The sequence below is a fragment of the Typopeltis vanoorti genome, chromosome 3, assembly GCF_054136105.1.
Source record: "Typopeltis vanoorti isolate ZY-2024b chromosome 3, IOZ_Tvanoo_1.0, whole genome shotgun sequence".
In the NCBI taxonomy this organism is placed as follows: domain Eukaryota; kingdom Metazoa; phylum Arthropoda; class Arachnida; order Uropygi; family Thelyphonidae; genus Typopeltis; species Typopeltis vanoorti.
The window spans coordinates 132,442,047-132,468,225 of NC_143551.1; the positions used below are offsets into that span (position 1 = coordinate 132,442,047).

The following is a 26,179-nucleotide window of genomic DNA, read 5'->3' on the forward strand; positions in this document are numbered from 1 at the left end:
ACTGGAATTTTATTCGATCTTAGAGTAAATGTATCAAAGTTTGTTATTCAGGATATAAAATTTGAACACAATCAGTAAATATGAAGCAAAGGGATTATTTTCTTGAGAACATTATAGAAATACGTTATCAAGTATAACGTGTGACTTCGAATGCCTGTTTTTAATGCAAACTATCTTCTCATTTATTTAATATAGAATTATAATTCTTATTATTAAATTATATGAGCTAGAATTTGCTGCATTTATTAGTTATATAATAATTTTGGTACATTTAAGCCATTTAGCGAACAACTTAATTTGCAGAAGGAAACTCACTCAACTATCACACAAATCGTTTGGTCTTTCGACAAACGATAGCGCCCTCTCGCACAAATAGCTCACTTGAGCGTAACGCGTGACAAATTCGGTGAGCGTGACCGAGTAACTAATTTATTGCGATCAGAACTGTTCATTTGTTAATTAGATCTGAAATCCAATAAAAAAAATATCAAGAAGGCGATTGTTATGTTACAGTACATTAAGATTTCTGATGACTCACTGGATTTCATTCTGTTGAAAACTTTAATCCCTTGATGTGCAAACAGAATGCAATCATGACAAGTAATTAAATGAATATAGTTTATGTTTGTTACTGCATCTAATATCTTTTAATGAGTGGACTGGGATGCGGAGTCAAATGAATATGTATAAATCTTTTATTGCATTATTTTTCCCGGTTGTTCTTACAACGTTTTAATTTTTGTTTACAAATTATAAACGGAATAATTTATCAAATAACACGCGCATAAATTAGCCGTTCCATGGTATGTTAAATCGGAGAATTTTACAAATATATAAAAGAATGGTAGTGACTTGTGAAAGTCGGACATCGAAATCGCGCATTGTTGATAATGTGCATAAAATACGTTAGTAAATGTTTAATCAATAAACACGCTGATATTTTGGTAGCTGTACATTGTAAAATATGTTTTTTGTAATCCCTGTTGTTTTTAGATCGAGTATTGATTAGGAGTGGATTTATATGTGCTCCATAAAACACTCTCATGCGTTGTATACTGATTTTACTAATGCAGAGATAAAGAGAGAGGGAGAGAGAGAGAGAGAGAGTGCACCATCTGCAGCATCACAAATTGTGTCTATGAAATCCGGCGAGTTATTTGTCTTCCGTTGTAGACATCTCTAAAAAATCTTCAGAAACTCTCTGAATTCTGCAAACCATGAAGTTCGCCGCGACACTGAAGAATAAAACTGAAATTGACAGAATCGATGAAGCGTGTCGATTAAATAAAGACCATATCCAATCTGCTTTCATCTTCCAACAGCAGGTGAACGGGATGTTCATGCCAATCAGACTGCACAACAAACTTATTTCTAGTCGACCTCCGCCCGCAATGTGCAAAATAACACATCTAAGGTAGTCGCAACCGGTAGAAAAAGTACGGTCGAGTGTGCAGTTTTGCGAAACCACACTAGACGAATTAGCGAGACTGTTGCTCAATACAGAATCACATTACGTTAGTGAAACGAGCATCCTTCTTGTCCGTAAGCAGACACGCGCTGCACTAAGACCAATTATAACACTGGAAGCATGCATCCGGCTAACTAAAGGCAGAATTAGGATAACAAGAACAAGCAGAGTATCGTAAACAGCATTAAGCCTTTTCTTGTCACTGAATTACAAAAACTACAAGACAGTAAATACTAAATTATAAGAAATGAGCTAATATGTACAAAAATACGCCTGTCCTTTGAATATCTTATCTGTACAACTAATTATACACTATATGCCAGATGTATAGCGACACTTCAGAATAAAAAAAATAGAGAAAATTTAATTCAAAGCATTTGAGTCGTGAAAAACATTTGGTCCTTCATGAGAGGTTTTCGTTGTTATTTATTATTACCAATAAGCAATTAAGTTCATGAAGTGTATATAACTGCGTGTTTTTTATGGTGGGATGTCTGTTTTGCAGTGCTGAGGGAAAAACGTGAATTTAAATGAGGAAACATCCTTTCATCATCGTTTGAGAAAGGCGTTTTAGGAGGATATTACATTATTCTATCCTATTTCCTCAGCCATACGGCTGGCGGGAGTAGCTATATGCTACCATACTAGGGAGATAATTATATAATTAGGAGCAAGATGGTTTCCCGTTGCCTTCCTTGCCGTAGTATGGACCGGTTTGCCTGTTTTGAGAGTGAAAAACCCGAGTTCCAGGGGGAAAAAACCCTCTCCCTCCGTATGAGACCGATATTCTTTGTAAAGGAAGGTTTAACCCCAAACGATATTCATTCGAAGTTCATAAACGTTTATGGACATTCTTCTCCTTCGTTTTCGACAATTAAGAAATAGGCTGCCGAGTTTAAATGTGGCCGCACTAGCCTTGAAGATGATCCAAGTGAACGACGTCCAAAAAATGTAACAACACCAGAAATCATTGATCAAGTGCACGACATGATATTAAGTTTTAAAAGAGGTAAACCCTGAGTAGACATAACTATACATAATAAATAACGGAAAAACTCACTTAGAAATATTATTTAATGGTATAATTTTCGCCTGTGTGTCACAGGCGAAATCTTCAGTACATTTAGGCACAAATGTACTGAAGTACATTTGTGCCTAAATCATCTTCAGTACATCTTCAGTACATCAGCATCTTCAGTACAATTAGGCACAAAAATTAAACACTAACTGACAATTCCAAAAAGCGCCACCTAAGTAGCTGGTGTAAGATAACTAAAAAGGTCAATAACTTTCCTAAAAAAAAAAAAAAAAAAAAAAAAAATTAATACAATAAAAAGTTAGGAAAGATTAGCTGATTTGTAAAGTACTATCTCCCATAAAGGGGATAGACGTAAGCCGTCGGATCTGTTTAAGTTAGGAGAATGAAGTAGAGTTTCACATGCTTCTTTATAAAGGCGTTCCATGAGAAACTGACTTTTGTGAAGAACTCTTGTCTTTCTCCAATGAACTCTATGTCTAGTGAAGATGGCATGTTTTCCGTTATTTATTATGTATAACGACATGATATTGGATGTCTGGCGAGTCAAAGTGCGTGAAATTGCTGAGACTACAGGCATTTCAAAAGAACGTGTAGGATATATTTTGCATGAAGAATTGCAAATGAAAAAGCTTGGCTCAAGATGGGTACATGAAAATCTCGGAGCAGTGCCTGGAGCGTTTTAACAAGAATAAAACTGATTTTGTGCGTCGATTTATTACTATGAATGAGACTTGGATTCACTATTACACACCAGAATCCAAACAGCGGTCAAAACAGCAGACAGAAGCCGGTTGTTCAGCGCCAAAGAAGACAAAGCCGGTTCCATAAGCAGGAAATGTCATGGCATCGGTGCTTTGGGGTGCTAAAGGCATTTTGTTTATTAATTATCTTGAAAAGGGTAAAACAATAACCGGGGATTATTATTCTGATCTTTTAACCATACTAGACGAAAAAATTCGTGAGAAAAGACCCGGTTTTCAGAAGAAAAAAAAATCATCTTTCATCAGGACAATGCACCTGCCCACAAAAGTGTTTCTGCAATGGGAAAATTAAGGGATCTGCACTATGAATTGTTGGAACATCCACCCTATTTCATAGATTTGGTTCCTTCTGACTTCTATCTCTTCCCAAAACTAAACTCTTCCTCGCTGGTCGGCGTTTTTCTTCGAATCAAGAGGTGAATGCAGCTGTAGAGGAGTATTTTGCAGATCTTACTGAGAACCACTACAGGGATGGGATAATGGCGCTGGAACATCGCTGGAATAAATGTATTAGTCTTAAGGGAGATTATTTTGAAAAATAAAAATAATTTTGAAATTATAAATTCGTTTTTTTCATTGTTAGACCGAGAACTTTTCAAACCACCATTGTATTCTTTGGCAGATTATAACGCAAAAAAAGATACACAAATAATGCTGAAAACCACAAGATTAATTCTGTCAGGAATCGAAAGCGAGCATTAGATTTCATTGCTCTCAAAGACGTGTTGTCAGTTGAAACGTAGCCATATAAAATGGCACGATCACCATCAGCCAAGGTCAAATGGGAAATTGTATGTAAATTGGGGAGAGTTTTGGGGCCAATAGCACGCTGACGATACTTCATAAGATGGGATATGGGACAATAGCTGAGTTATCTTCTATCATTTCCGTACAACGACTCTGTTATGATGTAGCAAAATGTAGAGGGGTATTCATAGTAGTAAGGGAATGTGCAATATTTGCATGCCAGTGCGACAAGCACTGGCATGCAAATATTGCGTATTGTGAGAAAACGTTTACCGTGAAAGACTGCATTATGTCCAGGATGAAGTGGAGGACTTCCGAGAGAGTATAATACTTGTTCCTTGGCTTTATAGTCCGGAGCTGTTTCACGCAGTGTCGTATAGCCCATTACTTTTAAGGTGAAACTCTGACCCTGTTCTAAACATTTCTGTTTTACTTGCATTAGAGAGTTTTTTTTGCATAATGATTAGGGCAAAACTCAATTTCAGACCCCTGAACGACCTCTTAGAGATCACTGGAAAGTAATGCTGAAAACCATGTGAGAGAGAGAAAGATAGAGAGAGAGAGCATTTCATGATCCTGTTGCACGCATCATTTGGATGTATTCGACTAGCAAGAAAGCGACACTGAGACAATGTCTATGGGAAAAATGGCAGAGATCACAAAGCACATGAAACTTGTACATACAAAAAGTGTATTGAGTAAACGTTCTAAGGTTTTTTCTATATTGATGCCAGTGGTAGTCACATAATATTAATTATCAACGCGTTTTTTATACTAATTTTTTCCTCTCAATGCATGCAATTGTTTTCTCAATGTTCCATCACAGAATAGATATACGTCATGTATATTAAATACTGTTTACATTGATATATTATTGCATATTGAATATACGCTGTTATGTTCTTTTTTAAATAGGTTATATTCTTTATTTTATTTTTAAACATTTTCATTATTTTTAGTATTTTAGCTCTATAAATACATTCACTCAAGAACTTTATGAAAACTCATTTCATCAGCGAGTTTAGAAGGTGCATTGTGTGGACGAAGAATTTCGTAATTTCATATTATGTTAACAGCAATCGATCACGTCATGTAATTAACTGATGGAAGTTTCATGTTTCTTACTGCATTGATCTTGGTAAGGCATACGTATTTTATGTGCGTGATGGATTTTTACTGATTAAGATCGTAATGTCAGAATATAGGAAGATCCAGTTACAGTGCTGACGATACCATTAAAGTATTGCCAGTGGTGGAAAAAAATACTTTCATGTAAACGCAAAAAGAAATACCAAACCCAGAAAGAAAGAAAAGAAATGATGGCAAAAAACGCAGCAAAAAAAGTTTATTGAACTCCAATGCGGTTGAGGAGCAGAAACGAATACGGTTATATGAGCCAGAAGACTTTTTGCTGCCTTCATTACAAGTACCCATCTGATGTGTGTTTGACCCGACTCCAAAAACATGATTCTGGAAACACTACAATTATTCGAATCCTGGCAGATATGACGAATTCCTATAGTTCCATCAGATTTGTTCTACTCACGAAGATCCTGTTCCATATTCAGGAATTTTCAGGTATCCGGGGATGGGGGAGAGAATCTATTAACGTCACTATTTACCTAATATATAATGCATACTTCCAACAAAATAATGCTCATACCGCAAGCAGGGTATTACAGTCAACGGGAATGGATGCACTTGATCAGGTATGATATTCCAATATGCTGCACCATTGACCCACTGGCTTCATAGCGCTTAAAGGAAAGCAGATCCCTGTCAACCACTCCATTACCTCTCTGTTGTTGTGACTATGTACGAAAAGCCCGTTACCGAGTTATTCTCGCCCTTCCCTCTACAAGTAATTAGATTCGTTACTTCGAGTGACCTACCCCCCCCCCCTCCACTCTCTCTCTCTCTCTCTCTGTACGGTCCTGTCTTCGGGTGCCCAATGCTGATCTTCCTTCTCCTCATCTTAGCCGTAGATGCATGTTTTGTTATACCGGCGTGCTATTCTCAATGGCATCTACTTTATATCCCATTGGAGACATCCCTCAAAGCATGATGCTATCCGACATAATTCCTTCCAATGTATCCTGTTGATTATTCTAATTATCATTAGACAGACGGAACCAGATCGCTGTCATTTAGGTCACGATCCATGCCCACTTTATAACACCCCACGCTCATTCACATTTAAACGCAAGTATTGTCTTTCAAGGCAGTCTATTGCGTATTTATAGCTGGTACTTATCGCCTTGTTAAGAGCGTATCTCTGCGGATTCCATCTGGCATGGGGAATATTTTGGCCATTAAGTGTTAATATTAAAATTATTCGAGATAATAAGGGTTACTGTCGTAATAGAATTTTTTGCATAATTATAGAAGTAATTTTTTGCAGTAATAAAATTGATTATTACAGCAACCGAATGGACAGAGTATTTGACATTGTATATGTACCGCGGTAAGCACAAGCCCTTAAGGTTTATGGCCAGCCTATTCTAGCTTTCACAACCATAATTTTAGGAAAAGGTGTTTAAGTCTTATGCCTAAATATATTTTTGTATGTAAATTGGAAGTGTTCTCTTGGTCAGATTTTCTGCTTTATAAATGAAAAAAAACTTAATTTTCGGAAGAAAAACCTGCTTCTCTATAAGGCCGGCTAATTCATCTCCAGTTGAAAATCCCTGATAAAAGTTCTTTTCCTCCTAGAGGAGATTCTAATCCAAGTCTTTCCAGCCAAAGGACTTCGTCGAAACCGACTGAATTATATAGACTGGGCTTATTATACTATACTTATAGGAGCTTATTTATTATTATTTGTAACAAACAATTTTGTACCCTTTCGAAATGTTTAGCTTAACACTGTCTCTAAAAAGTTCCATTGAAATCAAAATTGAGATGATGCGAGTTATAACAGACTTTCTAAATACCAAATTTTTATTACATTCTCTTCACCATTAGCCGAGTCATTTTGTGTGAGTTTAAAATGTTTTTCCTTATAAATGCTCCACTTAATAAACATTGAGGTAGCTCAACAAATTTTGTAGCGATCACAAATATTAAATTTCACTAAAATTTGAACAGCAAAAGTGTTGTCATGGGTTATTTTGTGAAACACATTTCAGCTGATATGAAAAGAAAGAAAGAAAAAGATATTTTGAAGAGTGTAGAAATCGTAGATAGAAAAGTATTTTAATACAACTTTTAATTTAATTTTTATTTTATTTAATTTATCCACAAAATATTATGAATGGAATGTAGGTATTAGATCCTTGCAGTTTTTTTTTTTTTTTTACATTTTACCTACTGTGCGTATAAAGCGCGCGGAGCTGTGTTGGGAATCTATTGAGTCCCTTACATTCGCTAAAACAACTGTAAATCCAATGAGATTCCAGAGCAGAGTTTCTGAATAGCATTGGCTTCCAGAAACCCAAATCCAGATTAGGTTTCTAAGAGAGCCTTTTGCTATGAAAGTAAAACTGTCTGAATATCAAAAACTACCGGAATATCAAACAACAGTTATATGACATAGACACTTGCTTAGCTTGTCGGCATCAGATTCATTGATATTTGTTTATTACTGTATATCACTTACCTTGAAAAAATTGAAACATTGAATATTCCACGAAACTTCGAACTGCTCCACTGAATGTGTTTATTTGTTAATTTATAAAAATGATTCTTGAATTAATTTTTATGCTTTTTATTCAGAATTTAGTTTTTTTATTCGTAATTTAGATGCAAATAACATGCGAAGATAGTGTCGTGATTTGTAAAAATAAAAATGGTAAATGACCAGATCTTTGTTGTAATATAAAAGGCAAATTTTGATGTATTGAGGGATGAAATAAGACCCAAGCACGCAAAATAATAATAATAATAATAATAATCTTGAATGCATTTTTATTCGCCGAAGGATGCAGGCAGAAATCTCTTACCTTTAAAAAAAAAATTCTTCTAGACTAGAATCGAATTCAATAATGGCAACTGATTCCACAGTGTAGCAATATGGAACCGGGTATATTGTACGCACGTTTGGTAATAATCCTGACGTCTTCTATTAGAAGGTGCATAAAATCATTTTGTACACTATTTTATGCATATATTGTAAAACTATTCTTTTTTTTACTTATTTATTCTGATTCATAACGTTTCGAATAAGCTACAAGAAGTCCTGTAATTGGAAATTCTTTGAAAATAAAGCTTAGTTTCATGTTTTCAATTACGCTTGTGAGAGAAATTTCATGGCTGAGGTGTCATCAGCTTAGCAATGTGGGCCCATTATGCTGAACAATAAATGTTTCCCACTTTAACGTCAACTTTGCCGAGTGGTTAGCATAGCAGCCCTTCAACCAGCGGGCTGCGGGTGCGACTGTAAATTAGCAGTGGTCTCAGTGTTCATCCAATATTACTTATTGGAAGCCGAAGTGGCTTTAAAAAGTTCAATGTTTGATCTCTAGAGCATGGTTTCCAGACTATGTAAAAATAAATAAAAAATTACAAAATATATCTATAAAATTGATTAAAAAAAGAAATCCTTTGCCATCCCACGGTACAAATGTATTATAAGTTTACTAATAACCTTTCGTGGGTGGAGCAGTATATAAAAAAAAACAAATAACATTTTTTGCGCTGATTATGAAAATGATAGTTTATAAATGCATTTTATAAAATGCATTTATAAAATTGCATTTTATAAATGCATTTTTATAAATGCATTTTATAAAAATGCATTTATAAATGCATTTTTATAATGCATTTATAAATGCATTATAAATGCACACAGTGCTGTTATTTCCTAAATTGTATTTGTATTGAAAATACGAGCATTATTAAACTTTGTATTTAATAAAACAGCCTAAAGATACTAATATATACCGATACTAATATAAATATAAAGCAAAATCTGAAAATGGAACGCATGATCTTTTGACTCTGCCTTCATTAGATAGATGATTTTTGTTTACTCATTTGAAAAGATTATTCTCCCTTTATAAAAGCCAATAACGTCACTCACCATGGTAGGATCAATTTCTTTGATAGTGTTATTCCACGATAATTATGTCCCGGTGGAATGTTCACCTTATTCATCGCTAACAAAATGTCCAAATTGTCTCAGAAGAGCTCACATGAAAAAAAAAGGGTATCCTTCAGTATTGTAAATTTTGGTACTTATAACAATTTTGATGTGTTTTCCACCCTCAAATAGTTATAAATCTATAATATGTGATTACCGCGAGAAGGCTAAGGATTTTTTGTTTTGTTTTCTTTATTTTTTGTATTTTTCACATAATCCGGAAATCCTGCTCTAGAGATCAAACATGGAACTTTTCAAGCCACTTCAGGCCTTCACGAACGGGGCTTTTGGTCTCACACACAGAGACTCAATTCGTCTCTCACCTAAAGACAACAACTCAGTCAATCTGGCCAGAAATTACCGATAGTCCTCTTCTTTATTTTTATAATCGATAAAGCATAAATTTAAAGGATTTTTATATAAATAATTTAAAAAAAAATTATTTACGTATTTGCATTTGAACTTTATTATGTAAAACTAATTTACCGACAAAGCTTTGTTTCTGTGTTTTTTTCAAGATGAGTGGTAGCTAGTTCATCAGAAGGTGGCGGAGTTTTCCTTCTTGAAAATCCGTTTTCTAATCCAGTCAAATGGAAAACATATTCAGTCAACAAACACGTGATTTGCTCCCCATAGCCATAGTTGCTTCGGTTATTCTAACTAATCCAATCAAACCATCCAACAGTGTTCCTTTTACATGTCTCCATTCAATATGTATACATGTTATTATAAGTTTCTTTAGACCAACAGAACTGCATGGTATTGAAAGTTCTTACGTGTAAGACCTCCCCCATTGCTTTTTTGCATTTAAACTCAATTTAGAGATTTATCGAAAAATAGACTTCATTTTTTTCTGATTTATACCACAACCCCTAATTATTACAAAAATGTAACATGTTTTCACTTCTCTTTATAAGACATCTTTACAAATTAAAAACATTTATAATTTAGTCTTTAGCATTTACAAAGATCTTTATAAATAAAGCCATCCACTTTATCCAACAAATTCCATTCTTTCAACATCAATATTCCCAAACCTCTGCTTGTTGCACTGATGGATTCAGATTACATACTAAGACGTTACGGTCATTTTGCTCACTGGTTCTTCGTCGCCCTGTTGTTTATAAACCGAGGCAGCACATGTTGATGGATCTTATGTACATTCAGATCCCTTTCATCATCATCAAGAATAATTTCCCCCACAGTGAAATAAGAAGAACCTCGTGTAGTACTGAATTCTTTACAGAAGGGTAGCTGGATAACAGTTTTTCTTTTACTTCTCCTAAAAAATCTATTTTAGGACAAGGAATTTTAATAAATAATAATAATAAGCAATGATTATTGATTACGTCTAAAGGAATTTTTCAGAATCCTGTTAAATTATGTCCTGATGCAAAATGTTTAGTTTGGTGAAATCGCAATAAAATATTGTAACGTTCTCAAAACCTTTTCTAAAGAATGAAGCAAAAATTTATTCAAGAAAGTCGTAAAATACATTTTTGACTCTCCCAAACACTCTCAAGTTCTTTTAATGTATTTGCTTGTTATGATGTGGGATTAAATTTATTAAAGTGAAGTAAATTATATATTAAAGTTCTAGTAACTTCCGAAGAATAATGCTTTTTTATATCATTCCTAGCCATGAAGGTAGGGCCGTCGTTAGGCAAAGTAAGAAAATCAGGAAACCCTACTCTATAGGCCAAATGTGGAACTATTTCCAAGCTATTTCATGTATAAGGTCTCGTACTAGAAAATAAAATTCATTGCACCTAAAAACAATTCCCACACATCAATGCTAAAGTGAGATTCGATCTAAAAGCGTTATTTGTAGGTTCAGATCCCCTAACCAACAACCTGTGGGTGCAAAATTTGAGAGAAATTAAATAGTGTAGTTAAAATATAAATTTTAGCTAACTAATTTCTGTTTCTCTTTGTGTCTTAATGAATAAAAGGAAACTAATGAGGTTGCGTTTTAGCTTCTCGATTTGCTGCCATGCCAGTGGATTAATAATGTTATTAATTGGTAACCTCTTGTAGATTGGCATTATCATTAGGAGTAGTATTCATTGGATACAATGAATTATGGCTAATTATGAATAGAATTGATTAAACTAAGCAACAGAAAATATTTTCAAACAGGGATAACAATGTGTATTTCGCAATATCATTCTTGTATAGGGAATTCATTCATTATCAAGACAATTGAACGCCAGTCATTATTTTGGCTTATGCGCAGCAAACATAATTTGTTAGACTGATATTTTCATCCGACTGAAATGAAAAAAATTTTAATGATACTAAATATAAACGTATTAAATATCATCAAGACATGGACAAATTGCATTCATTTAGAGCAGTTTTAACCAATAAAAGCGATCTAGGTTAAAAGAAAAAATAAAAATATATATATCATTTCAAATCATTTCCAAAAAATAAATAAATAAAAATTAAATTCATCATCATCTCATCTCATCCACTTGATAATGGGTTGAGTCCACTAAGAAGAAAGGTTCTCCACTTATCGCGATCTTTAGCCATCTCACTCATGACTCTATAACTGGGTAGATGGGAATGTTCTTTCAGCAACTATATCCAAGTACTTCTTGGTCTGCCTCTAGGTTTTTTCTTCCTATATATCCATTCAGAGCTAAATATTGGAGTCTATGAAGGGGCCATTCTCTGAATATGACCAAACCATCTCAGTTGATGCTTAATGATTGTGTCTATTATATTATCTGGGAAGTTTAAATCTGTTCTGACTTGATCGTTAGTCTTGTGTTGCATCCAGTGGGTGTTATTAATCTTTCTGAGGCAATTCATTTCAAATGCTTGAAGTTTCTTGATTGGTTGTTGAGTTAATCTCCAGGCTTCTGAAGCATATGTAGCCGTTGGGATAATAATTGTTTTATATAATTTTAATTTTAGACTCGTTGGGATTTTTTTATTTTTCCATATTTTGTTTAGTTTATTCATGTTGTTCCAACCTAGGTTTAGCCTGTGTTTTACTGTTTTCATATTGTTGAGGTTACTAGATATAAGATTGCCAAGATAAACATATTTATTAACTTGTTCCAGCAGATGATTTTCGAGATTTATAGAAATATTTTCTTCTTCTCTGCCTATCTTCATTATTTTTGTTTTATGAAGATTTATTTTCATACCATAAGTTTTACAAGAGTCATTTAAAATATTAATAGTTTTTTCTAGCTGTGGCTTAGAATCTGCTAAAATAATGATATTATCCGCGTATTTTATGTGATTAATGTTGGTACCATTGATTTTTACACCTGGTTCATCGGCTATGGTTTTACAGACTTCTTCTAGGAAGATGATAAAGAGTTGAGGTGAGAGAGGGCATCCCTGCATTACACCTTTCTCAACTCTGAAATCCTCGGTTTTAATGTTGTTCATTTTAACAAAAGCTTTGGTGTCTCCATAATAATTTGTAATAAATGTTAAAATATCCGAATCCATTTTTATGTTTTTTAGGATAGTGATCAATTTGTTTCTATTAACTGAATCAAAGGCTTGATTAAAATCTATAAAACAACTGTATATGGGCAGGTTGTATTCCCAATATTTTTCTTCTATATTATTAATGGTGAAGATATGGTCTATGGTGGATCTATGTGGCCTGAATCCCGCTTGGTTTTCCTCTATGATTTTTTTCTGTAAGCACCTGTGTTCTCTTTTGTATAATTCGAAAGAATAGTTTATAACTATGACTTAAGAGTGTTACGGGTCATATTAAAAAGAATATGTAATTTTCACATATTCTTTTGTCTCCTTTTTGGTGAATTGGTATAAAAATTCCTGTTTACCAATCAGTTGGAATTACTCCAATATAAAGAATTTGATTAAATAAATTCATTAAGAAATTAATGGCTTCCTTACCACCATATTTCCATAGTTCTATAAATATTTCATCTTTATCTGTAGCTTTTTAAAGTTTCATTTGGTTTATTGCATTTATAATTTCTGCTGGAGTTATGGGTGGTGCCTTTTCATGTATCATCTTTTCTGTTATACTTTCCTCCTCCTGTTCTGTTTGAAATAATGTTTGATAGTAGTCTTTCCAAATTATTTTAATATTTTGTATTGACCCAGTTTCTATATTGTTTGTATCTTTCATGGTTAATGGTTTATCTTTATAGATCTTAGTTAATTCTTTGATAATTTTGTATACCGTTTTATTATCATTTCTTTTATTAGCTTCTTCGCACAGTTTTGCTTTTTCCTCCAACCAGTTATTTTTGGCAGATGTGCACATTTTATCAATTTTGTTTTTAAGATTCTTATAATGTTGTTTATTTGCTTCTGTATTTTTTTAAATTAAATTATAAAGAAAAAAAAATGTCATTAACTAATCTTGATCCAGGACTGGTCCAACAACGAAAATTACTGCAACGTACCGTATCAATTTAAAATAGGATCATTATTATATTATAATTCTTTACAGGTAGTACCATTTTAAATTGTTCAGTGAATTTTCGATATATCCTTTGTTTTTGCAAGAATTATTATGATGGCAGTGATAAAAAAAATTAGTTTATTCAAGGAACTCTGTTGAATGGCGGTGGTACTTTTATGAAAATCTATGAAGCGTATCAAAAATAGAGCATATTTATGACATAATATCGAACCGATTTGGGATAAGTGTTGTACATATATAATTTTGTTTTAACTGATTTTGTTAAAAAATAAATAAAATAAATAAAAAAAAATTAACTAAGAAAATTGAGAACATCGCTAAATTTATCGATCATCAGCACATCATCCTTCACAAAAATACGCAATCATCAAATCGCTACTGTCAAGAGCCCGCATCGTCTCTTTAGCAAAATCATTTCTGCTATCAAGCAAATCCCTGATTTCCTAAAACGCAAAAATGATCAACAAAATAATGAACCATTTTCCTGCAAATTCTTCGAGAGAGAAATTACTCCCATTAGATGTCTATCCCATATATTAATGACATTTCCGCAAATGTGGCTAATTTCCTTAAAATTGTCAACTTGCAGCCACATACAAACTTATAAGCTTATTTTTTACCTTTTCCTAAAGATAAAATTTCCTCCTTTCTTGTTACGTGCCATCTATCGAATTCCATATAACTGAAATTTATCCTCTTTTTGAACAAACAGCTCCGTTTCAGAGCACTAATCTTATATCCAACCGATTAAAATTACGTTCTGCCTTGCAGAACGTGGAATTAATTACATTAGCCACAAGAGCCATTGGAATGATGTAAAGTTCCTGCATAGAAGAGTCTTCAAACGCCTGTTCAAAAAAAAAGTGCGGAGGTTATTCGTCTTCCCAACTTTATCTTCAATAATGAACCATGCATATCCAAAATTTGGAAAACTGTTATTAGAAACTGAATGTCCCATATACATTTTTTTAAAAAAAATCTTTCTTTAGAATGCTAATAATGTATTGATTTACAGATTGGCATCCTCGTGGTTGCACACGAAAAGATAAGTATTGTTTGTACGAATAGCTCGTGGTTTTAATTTGTTGTAGTTGGATTTTCCATTGTTTTATTCTTCTACGCTTGAGGATGTTTTGTGATACACAAACCGAAATATCTGCAATTTAAAAGTATATTTTAATAATATATCATTTGTGATTACGAGTTGTTTTCTTTATTTCAATAGATTTCCCATCAAAAGATTTACTCCAACAAACAGTCCGATTGAAATCAGAATTGAAAAAGTTTGGAAATGTTTAAGCGTTCCTAAACACCAACTTGCATTAACTTCCATTTGGTCAGAACAGAACTATTAAAATTAATCAGTTTATATTATTTTGCTAGTAGAAAATGATCCGATTGAAACCAAAATGGAACCACAGGAACTTCGAAATTAAATAAAAATAAATGCGGAATCATTGTATTACACAGTTTTGACATTTTTTTTTTCCTTTTGTGCCTTTGTAAATATTCCGAAATAAATAAACATCTGGGTAGCTCAACAAGATTTTATAAGGATTTCAAACCAAAAATCTACACAAATAGGACAGAATAAATCTAAATGCTTAACACATTTAGCGAAACGTACCTTAAGAAATTATGTTCCCACAGTCAACTTTTCTTGAATAATCTTGATTGAAATTATGAGTCCGGTAAGCGAAATTTCTAACCAAAGTGAAACCATCAGCTTAAACACATCTAAATGTTTATCTCAATCCTTATAAGGACTGGCTTAAAGGGGCGAAGCAAGAATGCTTTTCATCTTCCCCGTTATCTGTAGAGGACAGTGTAGAGATAAGGTGTTATTGAGCTATATAAAGCTCTGATCATGGCAAGAGGGTAACAGCAATAGCCGAGTCCCAGTTGGAACTTCATTGGCTACAGAATTGCCATCCAAGGGTATAATAATAATACCTTCCAAGGGTATTAATCACCGCATCTCACGGTCAATTTTCCATAATCTATTTTTCGCTTATCTCAATGCTTACTATTCTCCGTTAAGTTATATACATACATTATTTTCTAAAAGGTGTCCTTATTATTCAAAATAGTTTAGCTTTAAATTTAAAACATTTTACAATAATAAATATTCATTTAAACGAAGATATAAAGATGATTAAAATTTTTAAACAAAAACTTAGTGAAAATTCTAAAACTATATCAATCAGAATCGGTTCATTCACAACATCACCGATAGGAGTGGACGATTGTATCTATTCTAGAATTCCACAAAAGTTTTTGCTTCAATTCAATACTTTGAATGCTTAGATACATTATCGATATTTCTCTGTTAAATCCTAACTAAAATAAAGTCGGATGACATACGTTACTATGAAGTGGAAGTAAGACAAAGTTGTAGAGTTTTTAATATCGATAAAATGCACCTGTAATTGGATAAATGAATGCAACTAAAATACTCCAATCCATGTCATGTTGGAAAACTTGAAGTCATTGATGAGAATGTCCGCGCGCTTAGCCTAGTGGCTGTGCGCTTCGCAACCATATGACTGGGGAAGGAGTGTCCCAGGTTCGATTCCCGTCGAAGACGTGAGGAATTTGAGGATCTTCCTCAGCCGAGTTAGCCGGTCTTGGGCGCGGGCAGTAGGTTTTTTCCGCCAGTTTATCTGGCGTTTTTCATCTCGCAAGCAGGCAAACCGGGTCCCGTGAATACACACGGATCTACAGCCTTAAAATACTTAACTCTCCATGAGGGGGGCTCAACTCGCCCCAATAGGGAAGGGAGAGAAAAAGGGAGGAAACTCCATACGAATAAATAAAATAAATTGATGAGAATTGTGCCAGTTTTCGTTGGGGTCAACGTTGTGGTATTTCGAAACGAAGGTTTGGCTTAAAGAATAATTATAATGACCGGATTCTTACCGTAACAAATTTTAAATGGCTCCCGTTTGATGTTTAAAATGTTGTCTGGTTTGGCTAGCTTTCTTATCAACAAGTAAAAATGAAAGCTCTGAAAATTGCAGCTAGTTTCGGTGAGGGGAAGTGAGAAAGTAAAAAAAAAATGATTTTTTGCGAATTGTAAATTTGTGTAAATACAGACGAAGAAGAGGTTTGTTCCAAAAAAATAGCATTACAAGAGATGAATGAGGAGGAAGAAAAGTCCTTTGTATACCAGTTAAGCCGAGATTAGACGATAGGTGTGTTTTACATGTCTTCACTGATTTTGAAGTTAGTATCATGAATGCTTTGACGATAAGGATAACAAGAGATTCATATGTTTGTTCTAAAGATATCCAAAATTAACTTTATTCGAAAATATTATTTTTGAAATCTTGGCAGCTTACCGAAAATAATAACAAGATAAGAAAATTCTTGTTGCAATAAATAGATCAAAGTAAAGTCGCGATTAGTTGCCTGATAGTAACCTACTTATTCCCAGATGTGCATTGTCATCAAATCCTTCGTTATTCTTCTTGCAAGAGCATTTTGGCGTTTGATCGCATGGTTCATATTAATTGTCACTGAATAATCTTGCATGTATGTATTTATTAAGCTTTGTGGGTTTTTGTATATTTTTTAGGTAATCCCACCTACAAAAAGGTACTACGCCTCTAGTAAGGAATTGGATAATCCGGAAATGATGTTCTAGAAACCAAGAATAGTACTTTTAACCCCCCCCTTCAGCCTCCCTCTCCACACACACACACACACACACCGAAAAGCAGGGTAATGATCTCACACTGATTCAAACTCAGTCTATTAGTAAAAGAGCGAAAGTGCTACCCACCCTATTTCTGTGGTACTAGCCAACCAGGCTAGTGCTACAGAAAAGATTGCTCAATTCCCTTAATGCAAAAGGAATATGCATGCATTGCAACCAAGAAATCTATCATTAATGCTCTTAAGAATATTTTTATTGCGTATTCATTATCAATTATATCGAGATAAAAATCTACGCAGACCCATTTTTTGAAATCCGTAATTTAGACCTTTCTTTTTTTCATGTCAAAGTGATTACTGTTTTTCATTTTTATATGATTTATCTATTCTATTTATTCTTTTTAAACAAAAACGCGTGGGTAACTAAATTGTAACTAAATGCGTATGCAATTAATGGAGAATTAATTCGAGTGGAATTGAGATTTTAAAAAAATGTCTGTACTGTGGTGAACACAACCCATCATAACAATGTTGAGCAAGCCTTGAGTTCTGTTAGAATAGCGGCTCATGTAAATATCGCAATATGATAAATGGAATGACAAATTTATATAGCACTAAACATTCGTTAAGTTCCCCACACAGTACACTCTCCAGGCAACTTCCCTGACATACGCTATAAGATCTGAACTTTCTCCGCTATCAAATTTGGAAAGTGTTGAGTTTGAATTCCGTCCAGGATAGAAGGAACTTTTCTAGACATCATTTCAGACTGAGTTTTTTTTTTTTTTAAATCGGACTGAAAGAGAGAGATAACTAATATACGGACATCTCCTGACCTTAGCTGTTTCCTCTAGCAGCCAGATTATCTGCTGTGATGCACTCCAACTGTAAGCATTGAAACAGATGCCATTTAGGTTACACGTGCAATAAAAGTGTTAACTTCAAACGCTATTATTAGTTCTTTTTTTCCCTCTTACAACATCACGGTAGACTGCCTTCTTTGGATCGATATGCAGATTTAGGCACGTGTCGTTTTGTTCCTTTACAAACAGCGATCATTTGTTGAGTTGGCAAACATTTTTACTCCCTCATAAACGTTGGCAAGAAACGTGATTTCTTTACCTTCAAGAAGTTGCGAGCAATGGAAACAGTCACGTGCTATATCTCGCATTAAAAGTATTTTGCCCCATAAACGACACAGCGATGTATGAAAGAAATTAGCTCTACTTAAAAGTGCTCTCTCTCTGACACGCATTTGCTATCGTTAAAAGAAAGAAAAAAAAAACACTTGACCCTTATTGGCTCTTTTCTATAGGAACCTTCTCTTGGGAAATAAAATCGTATCAAAAGAATTTTAATGACCCGCATAAAGTTGTGCATCGGACTCTGTTTTGCTACCAGGAAGTTGCACTGTTGGCATGGGTCCACACATGCAAATACACAGTGGAAGTTAGTTTAGTATATCATAAAGAATCGGGCTTTTAATTAATCAAAAGCGTACTTTTATCACCATAAAATTCCCATATTTAGAATGATTCCTATCTCGAAAGATGTTATAAGCCCTCGAAATAAGAAAATTTAATTAAAATTTAACGCATCTCTTTGATCAACAAAAGTTAAATGCATGCTACTCTCTATTAGGTCTTGTGGTTCTTTCGTTTTTTTTAAAAACCAATTAATATATTGGTGTAATCTGGTTATTACAATCAGTCCGGACATCATCATTTCTAACACACTATTATTTCGAAATTGCAAACATCGCAAACAATTATTCTGAAGTATGTAATACTGAACCAACAATGCAAGCATCTCCAACAATTACCACAGCACAACAATCTGAAACAGAAAATAAAGTTTTTTTTATTGTTATTTGTTTCTTGCAAATAACAGTAAAAAAGGTCCATGAAAAAAAAAAATTCTAGTGAATTTTAAGACTGGAAATAACAAATATCTAAATACTTAAGGCAACTTTGAAAAGAAAACAAGAAGCAACACAATGTACAGAACACCATGCCCTCAATAACCGCAATGAGCAATAACATCCAGCAAATCGCCTTGAACAAGAATTGGAAGACGTAGATCACCCATAACCCAGTTCTTTAAGAAGTCACTGGAGCATGTTTCGATGACACACAAATGGACGAAATAAATAAATTCTTTGATATTTCTCATTCTTCCATATTGCAAGAAGGTGCGGTCGGTTGACAAAAGAGAGGAATTCGTTTTGATGAGTGAATTTTCTGTGAAAAAAATAAATTAAAAAAATTATATATATTATATTTTTTATTTATTGAAATCTAATCTTGCCTTCATTTAAAAGCTTTTATACGTAAGCACAGTTTTATGTTTGTGTAACTAACGGATACAAAACTATTTTATATTATGTTGAATTAGTTTTTATATTTTTTAAAAAAATAATTGTAACAATAATTTTGAAACAAAAAATGAAAAAGTTATCATTAATTTTTAAATATATTAGAATAATATTACAAATATGAAATAACACCTGAAAGATTAAAAAATCATAATAATACAATTAATATGAACTTCCCGTGTGGTTGTCGGGATAAGAATAGCACCAATGTAGCTAATGCATGTTGCACGAGGTGACTAAAATTGGTACCCAGGGAGGGCAATGGATGGCAATGCTGTAGCCAATGAAGTTCTAACTGAGGCTTGGCTATTGCTGTTACCCTCTTGCCATGATCAGAGCTTTATAGCTCGATAACACGTTATCCTTGCACTGTCCTCTACAGACAACGGGGAATATAAAAAGCAATCTTGATTCGCCCCTTTAAGCCAGATCTTATAAGGACCAAATGATATCATTTAATATGAAAGTGGTTTGTTTTATTCAGCTGATTTTGATTTACTCAGAATTTTTGCAGTGAAGAAATTCAAACTGTTATCGCTAAATTTAGTAATCCACACTGAGAATTTATTTCAAAATATCAAACCATATACTTGATCATAATCTGTTGTCAATAACATGTGATTGGATAATATTTTAGATTATACTGAGATTTAGTCAAAATCTTTCTATACATTTCTGGCGTTAATGAGATCTTTAGAGGCACGAATCTTTCTAGATACGCAATAAATGATAGAGTTAAAGTTTTTTGATGAATTAAAAGTCCGATTCTTTATGACATAAAGAATCGGACTTTCACTGTGTATTTTTATGAAATCACAAAGAACGAACTGAATAATCCAGATCGGACCTATGTTCGGGTGCTTACAATTCGTCTATTCAATACATACAAAGACGACGAAACATCAATATGCGAGTCAGGGAGAGAGAGAGAGAGAGGTGCACAATTTTTAATAGTAACTAATAGGAAGGTTGCAGTATAAGAATTGATAATTGTTCCATATCATTATGACTTGGATGCATGGATCAACTTAATTGTAGTTTAGTAGGCTAACTGCGTGTTGCATTTTAATCGTTGGCTAATGCTGTTCGATGTATCGCCAATACACTGGACAGCAACAAGGAAGTCCCGCATTCAAATTCCGATTTGGAGCCTAAGTATAATACCTACATTTGAAGCATAGTAAGCACTTGTGGCGCTATTATTAAGTTTAATAAATGGACCACCGAAAGAATAATAAAAACTTTACAAATCTCCTCTCGTTTTATTTTTTTATATTCTGATGCCAAACAACAATGCTAATTATGTGGCTATCATCGAATACTTATTCTTACGTTACGTTAGTATCTTCCGGATACTCTGCTAATTGCAAATAATTATATCAATGCCTTATTTGATATTTCCTATTTAAAAAATAAATAAATAAAGCGAACGCATGATTTGTACTTATTTGTAACTATTATGAACTAGATGGAGCACTTCTGATACGCGTCTGGAAATAAAATAAGACAATAAATGCATATGCAACAGCAATGCGTAACATAGTTAGGCACATTTTTCTTTAGAGGTGTCATTCAAATCGTCAGTAAAATCCAATGAATGGAGAGCAGCACTAAAAGTAGGCTTACCTGTTCTGATTCCAAACCAGCAGCAACAAGCCTCTTCCATTCAGCACAATTAGCTATTCTCGTATTCCTATCTCCTTTGACCAACTTCCCGAGCTCTGCATGAACAGGAAGTGCTGTCACCACATTCCCCTTTTTAGTTTTGAATCGTACTTGATCGGATACAGACAGAGAAAACATTCTAATGGCATGAAAGTCTTGTGTATCCACCTCAGATGTGTGGTTCACTCGCCACTATCACCTCTGGGAAGGATCCTCTGTTTAAACACGGCCTTGATTGGCCACATGGTGCGCCACCTTGCGACATACACACACACACACACATCGATTTGTTCCGACCAGCTGAATGAAATGTAGACGACTCAGAGCATCGAGCGCCAACTCTACACGTAGAGTTCTTGTGGTTTATATGCGATACATATATGCACGGCAGTTTATTTTTGTGTGTCGTGTACGGAATACTAGCCAGGCTATTTGTAGGGAAGCTGAATTGAACAACAGAAGGGAAGAAAGAGTTTTGAACAATTTTTGGATCCCCCCCCTTAATATGTGCGCCTGGGAAGCATCTCCAAATTCCTCTAAAAATGAATGTAAAAATGATACAGAAAAATTTGATACTTCATATAGTCATTGAAACATTTTAAACTTATTCAAAACAATTTATAATTAATTTTTATCAAACAGTTGTTGGCGCCTTACAACCTATAATTAGATTAACATATTTATAATTGCCAGTAACGTCGGTTGTTAACAGATCGTACACATACAAAAGCTTTGATTTGAAATAATACTACGCTGATGGTTACGCAAGATAAGAATCTCCCAAATGTTTGGGAGAGAGAGACAATCATTACGATTCAGATTTGGCCGATGTAAAAGGGCTTCGCAATCTTATTTGAAAATGCATTCATATTTAAACCTGCATCTATGGAGAAGACGAGCTTTATCCCACTGGATATTGTGTTTAGTGTCAATACTATGTTGTGCCAAACCAGAGTTTTGAGGTCTCGTGTATTCGATATAATATTGATGTTCCTTCATTCTTTTTTCCTTATATTTCTGGCATCTCAGAACCGATTTGCAGAATTTTGAAGAAGTATCATCTCATTCCCCATATTTATTATTTATAAATTATTAATAAATTGTTAATAGTTATGCCACAGGTATCTTTAAAGATTAGATTGATTAATAATATTTGGCTACCAACATTGCAAAGAAGTTATTTATAAATTCTGTGTATATTTAGTTAATTGTAAATGACTATTTAGCAAGATGAGAGTTTTTATCAATATTTAATTACTTAATGCTGTGATTAAATTATGTAGCCCTGATGACAACGCTCCTTTATTATTCATTCCTTTGTTTTATTTTTTGTTTAAAGAAACACTAAAATTAAAATAGTAATTTAGTCTTTAAAGTCAATTTTTTCTTTTTTTACTTAGTTTTAAAGATATAGTAATTTTTCCTGTCTAATTTTCTTTTTAAACCATTCAAAAAAAACTATGGAGTCTTTTATAAAAGATTTCAAAAGTAGAATATTATCGGATGTTATCGGATGGACCCGTGTGGTGGCCGGGCAAAGAATAGCTCCACTGCAACCCATGCATGTCGTAAGAGACGACTAAAATGGACACAGAGTTTCGCACTCTTAGGTTTCTTCCGGAATTTTGCTCCCGGTTGGGGGAGTGGGGCTTAGATTTCGGGGATTTGCCCTGAGAGAGCATTTTGGTTCTCCGGGGAGGGCGTTTTACGGTGTGGCCCGTGTGGGGTCTTGTCGGTGGACGCCTTTTCCTGAAATATGAGAGGCTCTGCTCGGTTGGGGGGATGCCCGTCACTGAGTGGAACCAACGCTGAGTTGGACGATCTTTCGGCCATTCGTAGGGAGTGGTCCGGGGATCGTCTTAATTTTTAAAGAGGGCTTTACTTACATACCAGCCCATGCATGTCGTACGAGGCGACTAAAATGGATACCCAGAGAGGGTAATGCTGAAGTCAATGAAGTTCTAACCGAGACTCAGCTACTGCTGTTACCCTCCTGCCATGATCAGAGCTCATAGCTCAATAACACCCTATCCTTACAATGTCCTCTACAGATAACCGGGAATATGAAAAGCGTTCTTGCTTCGCCCATCTAACCAAAAAAAAAAATAATAAATAATAAGAATAATAATAATAAATAGTATCGAATTTTGACTGATAGACCATGATTTTTTTTGTGGCACCCTGGTTTGGTAGGCGTAAGATTGATTTATTTTAATTCTGGATTTTAAGTTGTGTTAAATCAGTTAAAATTAATTAATTAGATAAAGTATTTATTTCTCGAACAGACAAACTGACGAATCTGATTTTCTTATAAGGATATTATTGTGATAACATAAAAGTTACTGATCAACCTTTGCCAGGAATTATCTTGGTAATCTTCTACTTGAATGACACGATCCTGAAGGATGTGCATCTAAATTTTTATTGATGGTTTTTAATTGAAACATAAAGCAATAAATGCGAATAAAACAATAATCGAATGCCTTTTCATTTCACGAAAGGGAGTAGGCGGGCATTCTTTTAGTTCTAACGTTTTCTATTTTTCACCATCACCGCAGATGAGAGCTTTGTTAATTCTAACGGTTCGCGTTCTATGGTTGATTTTGCCGAATGGAAGGATTATAAATCGAAAAAAATAGATTACTAGAGAATTCCAGACATAAGAATACTAGAATTTCATCACAACTATATTACTTATATTATATACTATTATTTACACAGATTATATTACACAGTTATACTACCGTATCAGTGTAAGTTTACGTAAATGTTTTTTAACTGGAATTTATTGTGCATTATATTAATTTAATAACAGAAAAATCGTATAGCGTTGAAAACCGGCGTTGGCTATACGTTTTAGAGTAATTTGTAGAACTATTAATATTTTTTTTCTTATATAGTAATTTGGCTAAATTAAAAAAAAAAAAGACCGATAGAATAAAAATTTTGAAAAAATAAAAGAAAATAAAAAAAGAATAATTTCGTAAACATCAGTTTTAATCTTACATGTTTTCTAAATAGCAATGAAGTGGAATTAAAAAAGATTACAGTGAGGATTGTATGAGACTGTATAAGGAAGTCGTGCATTTGGATCCCAAAATTAATGGGAAAAAATGAGTTACTGGACGACACAGATAATACAAAATTTCACAAATTTAATAATTCTTCAAGTATAAAGGGCATACTATATATGAAAGGAAAAACGGTCCGTTCGTCAATCAATCGTCAGATAATTTTATAGATGGACATTTATTAAGGATGAAGACAGTCATTCTTTTTCTATCAGACATTCCTGTAACGAATCTTCCCTGAAGTATTTCTGAATCGAAATATTTCTGATTTCGATTCAGATGAACGATTTCGGACGGAAGTGGAGCACTTGTGAGTCTCCTTTTCGATTACAAGAAAGGTCTCTCTCTCTCTCTCTCTCTTTGACACACACACATGAATGTCCCATTCTTCCTGTGCAGTAAGCCTCTTATCCGATAAAACTAAAACTAGATCGAGCATTGTTGGAAATACCAGCAACTACAGTCCTTGAATACCACTAGTTGACAATGTTTGGTATAGAGGGCACTAGTAGAACACATTGTTATTGCAATAGATGTGCATCGTGATCTTTCTCTAAGTAGATAATGGCATTCAGAAGCACAATAAAGAAAGTCATAAGATACGTTTCTTTTCGTTTAGTACATCTTGAAGGATAGGGAGGGAAGGCCGGAGTGGTTGATCTATGTCTGCTACAATTGATCTCCGGGATTCTTTTCAGTTCGACTTGAAAGCAAAATGGTAACAAAGCATTTCTTAGTCAGCAAAATATGTAATAATAGCAATAGTGATTTCCAAATGCATTTATGTTGGCTGCCTGAGTTTTAATGCTTGTTTCTGCAGTGGTAGGCACATAATGGATTAAACTCACTTCCAGTACGCAACGCTGCAACCATCGTTAACTAGAAATTGCACACCACATTTCACTCTCCTGCACCAACTCCCTGCTTTTCCCTATGCTGCAACTTTGTTAAATGGCCATCTTACTTAATTATCATTAAAACGACCTCGTAGTGATTTGTGGCCACGTTTATCTCTATAAACAGACGACTCGAGCACACTAACTATTTAACAATCAGTAAATTCTGAAATTAGTAAAAATTTATGTCGCATGTCATTGATACTGCTTTGCTCATTAACTATAATTCCTGTGTTTTTTTTTCCCATAAAATGAAAGAGTTTCATTGAAAATAAATTTTGTTGTATTATTAATATTCACTTGATGTTTCTCTATGGCAGGAGAGAAATTAAATTCATTATTCCATTGTTGCTAAGCGTAATTTTAGAATTACTATTGTTGCTGAGCATTATTTCCGAATTATTATTGTTGCTATGCTTTCGTTATCTTCGAACTTCTAGTATTATTGACATTCTAGAGGATTATAACAAGTTCCTCGCAAACTTTGAAAACAGATAGACTGTTATTTTTCTTGGAAAGCAGTTATTTGATTGAAGAGGTGTAAAAACAGTTCTTTTTTACATCGGAATTTTGTAAACTTTGTTTTTCTGAGTCCTCAGTGCATTTTTCTTTCCTTTTTAAACCATTCTTATTATTTTTTTTAAAGTATGAAACATGCTTGCAAGAAGAGTAATAACCTCTTTATCGATAATTGGTCCTTAATTAAGTAGATCGTTAATGACGTTTCTGCTGAAGTGTGCTTCAGCTGTCCACGAAACTATTTTTAACGTTCCATAAATCGTCTTACTGAAAACAGTTTCAGGTGTTGAAATTTAATCAAGTAGTATTATTTTTCATATTTTTCAATGAAAACGGGGAATTTCTGTTTTGAGTGGCGTTTTTTATTTATTAAAATGTAAGCAATAGCTGAATGTCGCAATAATAAAATATGAGGGTATGAAAATACCAATCATTTTGTAGAGTAATTTAATATCGTTATCAAAATAAAC

The 26,179-nt window shown here is 33.8% G+C and overlaps 1 protein-coding gene across 1 annotated transcript in view; it reads right to left on the reverse strand.

Annotated features, from left to right (window-relative positions):
• The window catches only part of LOC150108574 (uncharacterized), a 128,192-nt gene extending 106,813 nt beyond the window's left edge, over positions 1–21,379 (reverse strand). Inside the window, exon 1 of the mRNA XM_090416015.1 lies at positions 21,185–21,379. Within this exon, the coding sequence (XP_090272141.1) occupies positions 21,185–21,361 (177 nt within the window). The 5' untranslated portion in view covers positions 21,362–21,379. The remainder of the gene's footprint in view (positions 1–21,184) is intronic.
• Positions 21,380–26,179: the final 4,800 nt, after the last annotated feature.